This window comes from Budorcas taxicolor, chromosome 7 (genome assembly GCF_023091745.1).
Source record: "Budorcas taxicolor isolate Tak-1 chromosome 7, Takin1.1, whole genome shotgun sequence".
Lineage (NCBI taxonomy): Eukaryota > Metazoa > Chordata > Mammalia > Artiodactyla > Bovidae > Budorcas > Budorcas taxicolor.
This window is the reverse complement of record NC_068916.1, coordinates 8,423,368-8,437,934: the sequence shown is the minus strand read 5'-3', so window position 1 is coordinate 8,437,934 and position 14,567 is coordinate 8,423,368. Positions and strand designations below refer to the sequence as shown.

Here is a 14,567-nt window from a genome sequence, read left to right as displayed (position 1 = left end):
CACCCCCCTCCCCGGCGAGGCACACAGCAGGCAGCAGCACAGAGAACCCCCAGGGGCGCCGGCTCCAAGGGCAACGCCAGTCCAGAGCTAAGGCCCCAGGAGCGCTCAGGCCCCCTGTCTGCTAGCCAAGCAAAGGCGGGCAGCAACCATTAAAGCATCTGCACCCACCCGTTGTAGCCCCGAGAGGTTCGCAGGGGCCAGTCCGCTTTCCAGGAGGGGTACAGACCCCAAGAAGAGGGGTCTGCACAGGCCAGTGTTCACCTGCCAGGGGAGCTCTGAGGCTGGTCGCAGAAAAGAAACCGCTATCGTTCATCACCTACCTTCCCAAGGATAATGTCTGAGAGCCCAGACTTCTTTAGGAAAAGTGCGGCTTCACTCGCCCCAACTCGCCCTGTGTATGCCGGATCCACCTGGAATTGGGGAGCAACGCTTGAGGTAAGGCTCTGGCAGCCGAGCAGGAGGTAAAGCAACACCCGTGCCACTGGCTGCTAACTGACAGCTGGGAAACAGGAAGGCAGGGAAGGCCTCTCTGGGTTGCAGTTCACAGCTGGGGGGTTCCAAGTCACTCCCTCTCCAAACTCAATCCAGAAAGACACTAGTGAAAACTTACCTGCTTGTAGTAAGACTCATATAATGGATTTCCAGCGGGAATCTGTAAAAAAAACCACAGACATTGGTCAAATGTGGACACAAAGCCTCTCTTTAAAAAAAGTGTCATCCCCTCAATCTGTCATCACCAAAATACATAAATATTAAAATCAAAATGTAGGCACTTTAAATGTCCTCTCTACACAGACTCTCTGGAGGAGGAAATGGCAACCCACTCCAGTATTCTTGCCTGGGAAATCTCATGGACAGAGGAGCCTGTCGGGCTCCAGTCCATGGGGTTGCAAGGAGTCAGACACAACTGAGTGACATCACAACAAAAAACACAGACTGCAGTTTATCCTCAGACAGACACCTGACACTTCCTCAGTTTAGAACAAGGAAATGCTAATGCTCTCAAATAAGTCCTGACTCCAACACAAACCAGGCGGTCATTCAGGAAGGAGTTGGTTTCCATTCACTGACCGATGGGATTTCAGTGCATCCGGGAGCTCATGGGGAACAGACAACATTATCCTCTGAGACTGTTCTCTGGCTCCAGAACCGGAACAGGAGCCTTCACAAGTCACCATGAATCACCAGTCACACCAGCTTCAGACTGGTTTCCCTGCTCCAAGGCTTATTCCCACCCCTCTGGTCTTCCTCCAGCTACCCACCTAAAGGACTGGGCAAATAGGCGCTGACCAGCCCCAGGCACCAGGAAAGACGTGGCCAGTGACAGCTCCCACTATGACAGGCAGGAAGTTCAAAGTTCTCAGCTTGGCACGAAAGACACTCCACGTTCCGGCCATCAGATTTCCTAAGATGCTGCTGTTCAGAGAAGATAACCACCTGATCTACAGTCAAGAGGCTAACTGAGACACGCCTGGATTCAGCTTGCTGCTAAGTCACTTCAGCCACATCTGGATTCAGCTTAACTTCCTCACTCGCTTAGTCGTGTCCGACTCTGCAACCCCATGGACTGTAGCCCACCAGGCTTCTCTGTCCATGGGATTCTCCAGGCAGGAATACTGGAGTGGGTTGCCATTTCCTTCTCCAGGGGATCTTCCCAACGCAGGGATCGAACCCAGGTCTCCCATATTGCAGGCAGACACTTTAACCAAGGGTTAAAGGATTTACCCAGGGTCTGAGCCAAGTGGAGGCCAAACCCTCACACATCCAACAGTGTCTGTGGTCTCTTTCCAACCTCAGCAAGTCGCCCCCAGTGGCGAGGAGAGGATCTGCAGGAGTGTGCCAGCAGGGGCAGGATCTCAGCACCTCTAAGGTGCTGGCTGTAAAGGCTCTTACACGTGTTGGTCTTTCACTGCCTGAAAGGAAAAAAGCAGGACACCGCCAAGGTGCTGTTGACTTAGGGAGCTGAGAAAAGCGAAAAAGACAACAGTATGCTTAATCGTACGGAAGAACAGGTGTATACACAGCTAAAGAGAAAGCCAGGAAAAATGAGTCCTGGGTGACAGGTGGGATAACAGTGTTCATTTTAAAAGTCTTCAAACACTATTGTGCAATTTTTCATAATGAATAAAACGAGGGAGGTGGGTTCCTTTCAGCTACAATCACTGACTTGAACCAGCCCAACACTTGCATACTACTGTGTGGTAAAAAGTCACTTCAGTTTAAAAATAATCCCCAGATTACGGTCAGCTTCTCCGGGGGATGGCAACACCTGCAAACACAGGAAGAAGTGAAAGTACAAGAACAGCAGCAATAGAGAATGGAAATAGAAGAAAGGGAGTACAGAGACCTGAAAGGGAGGCGGAGGAGAGTCAGAACAAAAGAAAGAGGGGAAGTCCTGAAAAGGCAGAAAAAGAGAGGCAGAGAAATATGAAAAAGCAAGAAACGGGACTTCCCTGGTGGTCCCTTGGCTAAGACTCCACTTTCCCAATGCAGAAGCCCGCGGTTCAGCCCCTGGTCAGGGCACCACTCCCCGCAAGTCGTAACTAAGACTTCCCTCAAGCTGCACCTAAGACCCACTGCAGCCAAAATGAATAAATAAATATTTTTTAAATATACCGCTATGTGATAAAGATATCTTTTTTAAAAAAGGCAAGAAAGGAGGGTAAAGACCAATGCTTGAGAAAGAAAAGACAACGACACCATGGGAAGAAACGAAGGGCTAACAGGGGACTTCCCTGACAGGCCGGTGGTTAGGACCTGGTGCTTCCATTGCCATGGGCCCAGGGTCAAGCTCTGGTCAGGGAATTAAGATTCGGCAAGCAGTGCGGCACGGCCGGAAAAAAAGCTAAGTGTACAGCAGCTACAGCAACTCCCTGGCTGGCAGCTGCCTCCCGCCCTGGGCCCTTGCAGATACCATTCTGGGGGAGGCTTAGCTTCTAATGACTTAGACAGGAGTGACCACCATCACACCCTGTTTGATCGCCAGAACTTAAAATTCCACATGAAATCATAGAATTCAACAGCAAAAAACCAAACAACCCACTATGACTTGAAGTCTTCATATGCCTGTGAAGAAATAGGCAGAGGATCTGAACAGACATTTTCCCAAAGAAAGCACTACAGATGACCAACAGGCACGTGGAAAGGCACTCAACATCACTGGTCACTGAGTGAGTGAGTGAAGTCGCTCAGTCGTGTCCGACTCTTTGCGACCCCACAGACTATAGCCTACCAGGCTCCTCGGATAGGGAAAGGCAAATCAAAAAGTACAGTATCCCACCTCACACTGGTTAGAAAGGCTAGCATCAAAAAGACTGAAAAATAACAAGCATTGGTGAGGATGTGGAGAAAGGGGGATCCTTCAACACTGTTGGTGGGGTGTAAGTGGCTACGGCTGCTAGGAAAGACAGTACGGAGAGTCCTCAGAAAATTAAAAACAGAAATACCATTCGATCCAGCAATTTCACTTCTGGGTGCTTATCCAAAGGAAATGAAAACACTAACTCTAAGGAGAACAAACAAACACGTCCATGTTCACTGGGGCACTGTTTACAACAGCCAAGACCTGGGAGCAACCTAAATATTTACTCACTGATGGATGAATGGATAAAGAAGGCGTGGTGTGTACACACACATTCAGAGGAATACTGCTCAGTCCTTAAAGAGGGAGACCTTGCCAACTGGATGAACCCTGAGGGCATCACGCTAAGTGAAATAAGTTAAACCGGGAAAGACAATCTCACTTGTATGTGGATCTAAAAAACAAAAAGCCAAACCCACAGATACAGAGAACAGAAGGATGGTTGCCAGAGGTGGGAATAGGGGGTGGGCAAAATGGGTAAAGGTGGTCAAAAGGTACAAACTTCTTGCTAGTTAATATTATTGTATCGTATACTGAAAGTTACTAAGAGGATATCTTAAAAGTTCTCATCACAAGAAAAGAAATTTTATAACTATGTGTGGTGATGGATGGTAAGTATTGTGATCGTTTCACAACATGAATAACAAATAAATAACGAATAACAAATCATCACACTGTACACGTGAGACTAACATAATGTTATATAGCTCAACTGCAATCTCAATTTAAACTAATTAACTAATTAAAGGTCTACATGCTCTCAAAACACATCACCCGGGAGGAATAAGACCAAGAGAGAAGGCAGAGTCGGGCCGGCTGTTTGTCACCTCTCAGCAAAGGTGGTGGTGCTGGGTCCGGATAGTACATCACGTGCCTGTGGCTCGTGGGAGCAGAATGCAAGACCGCAGGGCCCCCCCTCCCCCGACCTGGACAAAGGCCCCCTTGCTGCCAGCAAGTGGAGCGGCGTGGCTCTGAAACGAATTTCCAGTGGTTATTTCTTTTAAGATCTCATGGCAGGCAGGAGAGAGGTTTCTAAGCTACTGTGGTTCCAGTGAAAAACAGAGTTATGGTATTTGGAGCACTGAGGGTTAATAACTGTCTCAAACTTCCCAAATGCTTCTGAATCAGATCCATGATCAGTAGAAACAAGACCCCAAACAGTCCAGAAAAGGCCCCGAAGCCCCAGGCCCCAAAGCCTGGACTGTCAGTGCTAAGGACTCCTCTCACAGGCAATCTGTACTCAGAGGTCAATCCCAAATGACCTACAACTAATGGAAAACCAGAGTATGCCTCACTCATTCCTCACTAAATACAGGGATCAGTCTGGGTAACCGGGGACAATGACAGCAGTTAAGAGGTTCTGATTTAATTACACACACGTCAGCCACTACATAAGCAGAAGGGGGCGGGAAAGGGGAACCATCGGCAGCTCTAACTGGCACTTCCTCTTACCACACAACTTCCCTCCAGGGACAGTGGAGTCATGCCTGCCAGCTGCCCAATACAGGATTGCAACAAAACTGAAGACAAAGGCTGCGAAGGCCTCGAGCCCCTGGATGACAGGTAGATACCTTGGACACAAACAGCTCACTGGTGCAGGCAGCCACGCTGCTAGGACAGAGGCCCCTAAGTGCTGAGAGTGGGCACCAGAGCTGCCCACCTCTGCCCAACCCCAAAGTGAGGCCAGGGCAAAGGCAGAAAGGGAACAGGCCAGGGGACAAGGCCGTCAGCGTTCAGAGGCCGCGGACAGCTCAGAGATGGCTTCAAGAACGGAAGTCAGACAGAGCCTGTGCAGGAGGGCATTCTCCTCCACCAGCCCAGGGTGCTAAGAGGCCATCTTTGACTCTGAATTATTCACCGACATTCAGTATAACTTTCACTTTGGGGACTTTCCTGTTGGTCCAGTGGCCAAGACTCTGCGCTCCCACTGCAGGGGTCCCAGGTTCAAACCCTGGTCAGGGAACTAGATCCCACATGCCACAACTAAGACTTGGCACACCCAAATAAATAAATAACCTGTGAATCTGATCTTTCAGCTGGTCTCCTAAAATACTAAGAAAAGTTCCCAGGGCCTCTTCACTCTATCCTCCAGCCCAGAAGCGAAAGTCGCTCAGTCATGTCTGACTGTTTGCAACCATGGACTATACAGGCTATGGAATTCTCCAGGCCAGACTACTGGAGTGGGTAGCCTTTCCCTTCTCCAGGGGGTCTTCCCAACCCAGGGACCAAACCCAGGTCTCCCGCATTGCAGGTGGATTCTTTACCAGCTGAGCCACAGGGGAAGCCCAAGAGGCAACATACAAACGGGGAGAGAGGCAGGGGAACACAGCAGGGAACAAGTCATCCTTCTGCTGGGAGGCCTTTAAAACTCCACAGTTCATGCAAGTGTGTGTAATTTTAACACCTGGGGAAAAGCAGCTTGAGATGAGGAACAAGCCAGTACTACTTTGGAGGGGAAGCCCTGAGGATTGGGCTTCCTAATCCTCTCAGGACTGAGTCCATCAGCTCTGATCCCTGCTTTCATACAGGGGCAGGAGCTCTTCCGCAAAACAAAATCACGATCGCTCGCCTGGCTTGCTTCAAAACATTTGTAACATAAACCCATTTTCATGTTTAAACTTTTAGAAAAAAGTATTTATAATTCCTTGATCTGATAAATGGTGGCTCACATTTACTGAATGCTCACTGTTTTCTATCCTGTATCTCAATTAATTGTTTCCAACAATGCTACAGGGCAGATACTACTGTTTGCCCCCATATATGGGTGAAGGGACCGAAGTTACCTTGCCCGGGGTCACATAGCCCAGGAGTGATGGAGCCAGAGACCAGGCCGTGGGACACAAACCCACTCTGCACTCTGCAAAAACAGCCAGGGCATGACAGAGCTGGACACAGAGCCACTGCACAGCCTCCTGAGCACGCTCGCCTGAGAAGATGCAAACACGTGACTGTGTCGTGGCAGACTGCAGTCAACGGACGTGGTCAAAGCGCAACACTTGACTTAAGCACAAGAACCAGGGCAGCCTGCCATTTCCTCAGGAAAACTGAGACTCCGTAATGGCCATAGTTTTCAAAGCTATTGCCAAGTTTTGCAGGAAGTTAGGCACATACCACCAGAAGACATCCCTGTGTGAGTTCCTACTTGGAAAACCAGATGCTGAGACCAAAACAGGGCTAGAGCAGTGCTCACTTGATAATCCCTGAATTTCACCTTCCTCGTAAGTTCCCCCAGCGGTGTACACAACCATCACCCCACCCCAGCTGTGTGCACAGCCATCACCCCAGCGGTGGGCACAACCATCACCCCCCCCAGCTGTGTGCACAACCATCACCCCAGCAGTGTGCACAACCATCACCCCACCCCAGCTGTGTGCACAACCATCACCCCAAACCAGCTATGTGCACAACCATCACCCCACCCCAGCTATGTGCACAACCATCACCCCAGCAGTGTGCACAACCATCACCCCACCCCAGCTGTGTGCACAACCATCACCCCAAACCAGCTATGTGCACAACCATCACCCCACCCCAGCTATGTGCACAACCATCACCCCAGCGGTGTGCACAACCATCACCCCAGCGGTGTGCACAACCATCACCCCACCCCAGCGGTATGCACAACCATCACCCCACCCCAGCTGTATACACAACCATCACCCCACCCCGGCTGTGTGCACAACCATCACCCCGGCTGTGTGCACAACCATCACCCCAGCTGTGTGCACAACCATCACCCCACCCCAGCTGTGTGCACAACCATCACCCCACCCCAGCTGTGTGCACAACCATCACCCCAGCTGTGTGCACAACCATCACCCCAGCAGTGGGCACAACCATCACCCCAGCAGTGGGCACAACCATCACCCCAGCAGTGGGCACAACCATCACCCCACCCCGGCTGTGTGCACAACCATCACTCCGGCTGTGTGCACAACCATCACCCTGGCTGTGTGTACAGCCCTCCAGGCGGGCCAGACCACACTCTGCGGGTAAGGAAACCAAGATATAACTCAGTAGCTGTCACAGAGCATCAGCAAACACTGTGGCATCCGGAACCTCCCTGAAACTGACAGCTCCCTCCAACTGCTGGATCCGAGGCTCCTAAGCCAGAGCTAAGGTGAACAGTGCAGGAAGAACTGAGACAGGAGAAAGAGCCTTCGTAAATCCTGAGGAAAGAGATGCCCCAATTTTAAAAGGTTAGCCAAGGAGAAGAAAAAGGCGATTCTGAAAGAAGGGATGCCGCAGAGCTAGGGGAGATGTTCAGTTTAGATACTGCAAAACGAAGGAAATGCCAGTGTTTGCTATCAGGCTGGCAAAGGCGCAAATGCGACCTGAGCCCTGCCAGTGGGAAAATTAGGTGGGTAGAGGGGTCTTCTGGAGGCCAATGCAACATGTGGTACACGTGCATGCCCCTGACACACAGGTCTAACGTGATTCCGCCGAGTCTTCGTTGATACAGATACGATTACTCTAAAATTTATACAGAAAGCCAAAGGAACTAAGATAGCTAGAACAATGTTACAAAGGAATAGAGTGGGAGGACTCTGTCCACCCGATCCCAAGGCTTGCTATAAAGTTCCAGTAATCCAGACAGTGTGGCACTGACGGTGGAAAAGACACACAAAACCGTGGGCACGACAGCAAGCCAGACACAGGCCCGCATAGGCGTGCCCAACCGTGGGCACGACAGCGAGCCAGACACAGGCCCGCGTAGGCGTGCCCAACCGTGGGCACGACAGCGAGCCAGACACAGGCCCGCGTAGGCGTGCCCAACCGTGGGCACGACAGCCAGCCAGACACAGGCCCGCGTAGGCGTGCCCAACCGTGGGCACGACAGCGAGCCAGACACAGGCCCGCGTAGGCGTGCCCAACCGTGGGCACGACAGCGAGCCAGACACAGGCCCGCGTAGGCGTGCCCAACCGTGGGCACGACAGCCAGCCAGACACAGGCCCGCGTAGGCGTGCCCAACCGTGGGCACGACAGCCAGCCAGACACAGGCCCGCGTAGGTGTGCCCAACCAACTTCTGACAGAGGCGCTGGAGCCAGCCAGGAGGAAAGAGGCCCGTGTCCACAAACGGTGCTGGAGCAACTGGCCATCCTCCAGAGGGAGAAAATGAACCTGGAGACATTCAGTCTCACACTTTCTACAAAATTAATTCCAAAGGGATCACAAACTTAAATGTAAAGCCAGAAAACTTTCAGGAAAAACACAAAAGGAGAAAATATTCAGGATTGGGGGCTGGGGAGAGAGTTCAGACTTGCCACCGAAAGCCTGATTCAAAAGGGGAAAAAAAAAAGGAAATCGATAAACTGGACCTCAACAAAATTTAAAATATTTGATCTATGAAAGACTCTGATAAGTGGATGCAAAGACAAGCCGCAGACTAGGAGGAAATACTGCTGACGCTTGAACACTGACTGGAGGTTAGGGCACCCACCCGCTGCACAGTCGAAAATCCAAGGGCAGCTTATAGTCGGCCCTCTATACACGGCTCCTCTGTTCCACATCTGTGGAGTCAACCAAACTCGGATCAAGTAGTACTTAATTGTAGTACACATTCACTTTAAAAAAAAGTTTTAAAAATAAAGAAACAGAGGCCACTCCTTCAGGGTTGGCCTGCTCAAGAAAGTAAAAAGAAACAATTCACATAGAAGCGGACCTGCACAGTTCAAACCTGTGTTGCTCAAGGGCAACTGTGTTTGCAAATCACACATCCAACAAAGGACTAGTACCTGGAATACACAGAGTAAAAGTGAAAGCGTAAGTCGCTCAGCCGTGTCCGACTCTCTGCGACCCCGTGGACTGTAGCCTGCCAGGCTCCTCTGTCCGTGGAACTCTGCAGGTAAGAATACTGGAGTGGGAAGCCATGCCCTTCTCCAGGGGATCTTCCCGACCCAGGGATCAACATGGGTGTCCCACACTGCAGGCAGATTCTTTACCATCTGGGCCACCACAGGAGCCAGGAAGGAATACATAAAGAACTCTCAAAACTCAACAACACAAAAAGGAAACAATTCAATGAGAACATGAGCAAAAGACATGAAGGGACATCTCACTAAACAGGATGTACAGATGGCAAGTAAGGACGTGACAAGATGGCCAGTGTACCTTCAGCTGCGAAGTGCAGGTTAAAAGCCACAGGGACAATATACTGTAATAACCTACACTGGAAAAGAATCTGAGAAGTTCTATTCATAACTGAATCACTTCTCTGTGCATCTGAAACTAGCCCAATATTGCAAATCAACCATACTTCAAGTAAAAAAAAAAAATTCTCTTGAGAAACCACAGTATGAGGCCACCACATAGCTATCAGAACAGCTACAACAGCAAGCAGTGACACTGGTAAGCATGCAGAGAAACTAGGTCACTTATACATGGCTGCTGGGAATGTAAAAAGGTACAATTACTCTGGAAAACAGCCTGGCATGCAGTTTCTTAAAAAACAAAACAAAACTAACTAAACGTGCAACTGTAACTATCCTGGGCATTCAGAGAAAGGAAGATTTAAATTCACAGAATATCCTGTACTCAATGCTGAGTGCAGCTTTGTTACTAATAGTCTCGCAAACCTGAAAGCACGCCAGACTTCCTTCAGTGGGTTTTCGCTCTAACGGACCATGTCCCACACACCATGGAATACTACCTGGCAATGAAAAGGCATCAGCTCCGGAGAGACACAACAACCCAGCAGAATCTCCAGAGCACGACTGCAGGGGCGGTGGTTTAGTTGCTAAGTCATGTTCGACTCTTTGTGACCCCATGGACTGCAGCCCACCAGGCTCCTCTGTCCATTCCCAGGCAAGAATACTGGAGTGGGTTGCCATCTCCTTCTCCAGGGGATCTTCCTGACCCAGGGATCAAACCCACGGCTCCGGCATTGGCAGGTGGATTCTCTACCACTGAGCCCCCAGGGAAGCCCCCGGAGCGCTATGCTGAGTGGAAAAGGCCAGTCTCCAGAGCTCCACACTGTGTGAGTCCACTGCACATAATCAAAGCGCCAGAATTACAGAGACGAGCAGATCAGTGGTTGCCAAGGGTTAAGGAAGGAACGGGGTAGGAGGGAAGAGGGTGTGGCTGTAAAAGGGCCACCAGAGAGATCCCTGTGGGGATGGAGCTGTTCTGCATCCAACTGCAGAGCACGCGACTTTCTGGTCGGAAGGTGTCCTATGCGTGCGCGCGCAGTCCCTCAGCCGTGTCCGACTCTGCGCAACCCCACAGACTGTAGCCCGCTAGGCTCCTCTGTCCATGGGGATTCTCCAGGCAAGAACACTGGAGTGGACTGCCACCAAACTTTAAAAGTTTTAAAAAGAGACTCAGGAGATTTCACAACCAAATGCAAAGTGATATTTTTAGATAATTAGGGAAATCTGAATTATGGACTGGGTATCAGATAATACTAAGCAATTCTTACTAACTGTTTTATGTTGTGGTAGGGCACGGTGGTGATGTAAAAGGAAACAGTCTCAACTACTAGACGTGCATACTGAAATATGATTTTTTTAGGTATTTATTTATTTTGCTGCTCTGAGGCCTTCAAAGCCACATGCAAACTTCTTAGTTGTGCTATGTGCGATTTAGTTCCCTGACCTGAGGCCAAACCCAGGCGCCCTGAACTGGGGGTGTAGAGTCTTAGCCATTGGACCATCAGGGAAGTCTCGAAATAGGATTTCTAAGGTGAAAACAAGCTTGGATAAAGAGATTTGCAAAATGTTGGCCTCTGTTGTGAACTGGTGGTGAGTACATGGGAGTTCATTAAATTCTTCCCTCTGCTTTTAGTGTGTTTAAAATTTTCATATAACTAAAGACCAACATTTGATGTTTCTGCTCTGGGAAGGATTTTCATGGTACAAGCTGCTTCAGGTTCAAGCGTGATAAATGAAGAACAGCTTCACCACTGGCAGGATCGTGCTTCCGCCAAATAATAAAATCCAGAATTTCTTTAACACACAACCCCAGGGATTCAGTGATGATCAGATATGCAGGAAGGCAGAAGGGCAAGAAGGTTGGATCCGTGTGCACTTCTTGTGGGCGGGGACTGCAGCGGACAGTGGAGGACCGAAGGCAGTCAGCAACTGGTTAAGCCGATAAATGAATCACTGTGTCTCCCTGGGACAGAATGCCATCAGCAGTAAAAGCAGTCCAGGCAGAACCTCTATGAAGCCTGCTGAAGTGAAAGGGCCAGAGCAGAAGCCCGGTGATGACCCGGCTGGTGAGCACACAGCAGCCAGGTGCACGGGGATCTAAACCTGGCGGGACGGACACACACGTGTGCAATGGTCCTTCCCGTGAACGGGGGGCCTCCCTTGGCTTTCGGAGTTCTCCAGGTAACACACCCTGCTTTTAGGACAGAAAAGGGAAAAGGAGGAGTGGCAGATGAGGGTCTGAAGGAAGACACATGCCTCTCCCTGGAGACCCAAACGGCGCCGCGAGGAAGGACCGTGAAAGGGCACACCCAGCACGCGGCACAGAAGGCAGGGCCTCCCTGCGACCCATGCAGGCCTCAGGGGGGTTACGTTTACAGTCCCCGCCTGCAAGGAGACTCCCCAGGTGGCACAGAGGTAAAGACTCCGCCTCAACGCAAGAGAGGCAGGAAATTCAGGTTTGATCCCTGGGTGAGGAAGATCCCCTGGAGAAGGAAATGACAACCCACTCCAGTATTGTTGCCTGGACAATTCCATGAAGAGAAGAGCCTGGCGGGCTGCGGTCCACGGGGCTGCAAAAAGCCGGACAAGAATGAGCAACTGAGCACATACACACAAGGAGGACCACGGAGCAAGAGCGTCCAGGGCGTGCGGACACACCGCCCACATCAGGGTGGACAGGGCAGGCAGGAGGAGGTCGGGGCGGGAAGCCACTTGGGGGAACACAGAATCAAGGTGTGACCGCTTCCACGCTCCCGGCAGACCAGAGCTCTCCGCCCCATCTACCGGAAACGGAAGGGAGAAAGGAATGAAGTCACTGGAGGCCACCTTCTGGCTCCAACACGCTGATCCACGTAGGATGCAGGACCTAGGCGGAGCCCCGACGTTCCCCAACAGAGCCTCTGCCCACACCTCTCGGCCAGGTCTTCCCGTCACCAGGGGAAGCGGAACCGCACAGAGGTCAAGAGCGCCGCCACACACACGTAGACTCAAGGCCTATCCCACCACTGGGACGCTGTGCCACCCTGCGTGAGAGGGTAACAGCAGGGCCAGGGGTCTCCAATCGGAGGAAAGAGGCTGCAAGTGTCAGACATTTTTCTCTCTCTTAAGCGGCAGGAGGAAACAAACTAGCAATATTTTTTTCCTTCTCTATACAAATTTAAAAGGAGGTTTCTCTTAAAATACTATGTTGCCATAATGACACCTGGTTTCACCTGAAGTTAACTATTCTCAAACCTTGAGATAACCAATGCCTTTTTCTTATGAAAATGCTTGTCTTAAGCTATGCTAATATGCTATGCATTTACCCCAAACTCTGTCTTCAAGTCGGTTCTGCCTAATGGCTCAGAACCTGCTTGACAAATCAGTCTGTTATACTCAGATATTGCTCCCCTAATCTATGTAAACGAAACTATTTGTATGGTGATCTGCCCTTCTACAAGATTCAAGCTGATCATTTTATGGCCCGGGATGAACCTTTTGGTGCCAAGATTATCCCAAAATGCATCTTACTGGTGAGGGGCCTGGTGCCATTCTGCGTTTTAAGACATTCCTTTCTTTCATTAACAGACTGCTAGTGACTATATAACATCCAGCTGAAGACTAGCAGGGGGTACTCTTTCTGCCCCCTTCTGATGCCTATGTCAGAGGCTTTCTCTATCTCCTCTATACTTTAATAAAACTTTATTACACAAAAGCTCTGAGCAATCAAGCTTCGTCTCTGGCCCCGGATTGAAATCTCCTCCGGGGGCCAAGAACCCCGGCGTCTTCATGTCGTTCAGCAACAACCTTTCATGGGGAGGCTGAGCAGCCTTTCTGCGCCTTGATTTCTTCATTTGGAAAAAAAGAGGACACGGACACCCGCCGCTGCCGCTGACATGCGGTGAGTACTTGACAAACACTGGCCTGTCAAGTCCTATCCTCCTTCCACCGGCTCCTTTATGCCCAGAGATGCCCACCCCTTCATGACTGCATCTCAAACTACCAAGCTCCTCCAGTCCCTCAAGACAGTGGCGCGCCCTTGGATTTGCCAGTTTTCTGCTCTTGAACTTACGAGTTCATTCATTCACTTACTGAACGCGTACACAGTGGGCTTCCCTGGTGGCTCAGTGGTAAAGAATCCACCTGCCAGTGCAAGGGACACGGGTTCATATCTTGAGCTCTGAGGCTCAAGCAAGGGGAGAGGCAGGCAAAGTGAGCCCAGGACTCCAGCGCCGGAGCCCCGGATGTGACAACGGGAGGCGCGTCCCGGGCCTGCAGAGTCAGAGGGGGAGGACAGGGACGGGCAGGGCTGGCCCTTCAGCACGTCCCCCAGCAGGGACTCGCGGTCACTCAGCGCCATTTCAGTGAGACGACAGGTCTGCCCACCCCTCGTTGGGAGGTCAGAACATCATCTCATCCTCCTGAAGGCACGCTGAGCAGATGCGCCCGTGAGGAGGAGAACCGAGTATACACTCAGCTGCTGGGAGCGGGCGACAGCAGGTAGTGGAGGAAGCTGGGGAGACACTGCCCGTCCTCCAGGACGCTGCCCACTAACACAGCCATCCGTGGTGCAGCAACTCAGGAACAGGGGCTGCTCACCCTGAACATGTCTCTCTGGAGGTCTTGACGGGGCATCGAGGTGGCAATCCCTTCTCCACTCCGCAGTACCTATGGACTGCCGGCCTGGTTCTGGGCACTGGCCTCGGCTGAGCTGCAACAGTGAATAAGGGGTTCCCCCTCAGCCTCCTGGAGCTCCTGCTCTGCAGGAGGCGTTAGACATGACAATGAAAACAGCCGGGCACAAGTGCTGCGAGGAAAAAGGCGGGATGGGGAGCGACGCAGGGGCCACAGACACAGGCCGCAGGGAGAGGAGCCGGCGGCCACCGTGGCCGAGTCTACCCGAGGGGACCCCAGACGCTGAGCACCCGCGCGGAAGCGGGCCCCGACTGAGCCAGAAGGAGGCGCCACTGGCAGGAAAACTCCCAGGGGGTGGGGTCCTGGGGGAAATGCCAGGCACAGAGGGAGGGGTACGGGGCTGAGTGCAGCCACACGGCCACACGGTGGCGCAGGTGGGTG

At 51.4% G+C, this 14,567-nt stretch overlaps 1 protein-coding gene across 8 annotated transcripts in view; it reads right to left on the bottom strand.

Annotated features, from left to right (window-relative positions):
• EPS15L1 (epidermal growth factor receptor pathway substrate 15 like 1) overlaps positions 1–14,169 on the bottom strand; it is a 94,238-nt gene extending 80,069 nt beyond the window's left edge. For all 8 annotated transcript variants that reach the window (XM_052642633.1, XM_052642634.1, XM_052642636.1 and 5 more), the window contains exons 1-3: positions 14,091–14,169; positions 611–652; positions 321–410 (exon numbers count right to left, since the gene is read on the bottom strand). In XM_052642633.1, coding sequence (XP_052498593.1) covers positions 321–410; positions 611–652; positions 14,091–14,126 — 168 coding nt within the window. In that variant the 5' untranslated portion in view covers positions 14,127–14,169. The remainder of the gene's footprint in view (positions 1–320; positions 411–610; positions 653–14,090) is intronic.
• Positions 14,170–14,567: the final 398 nt, after the last annotated feature.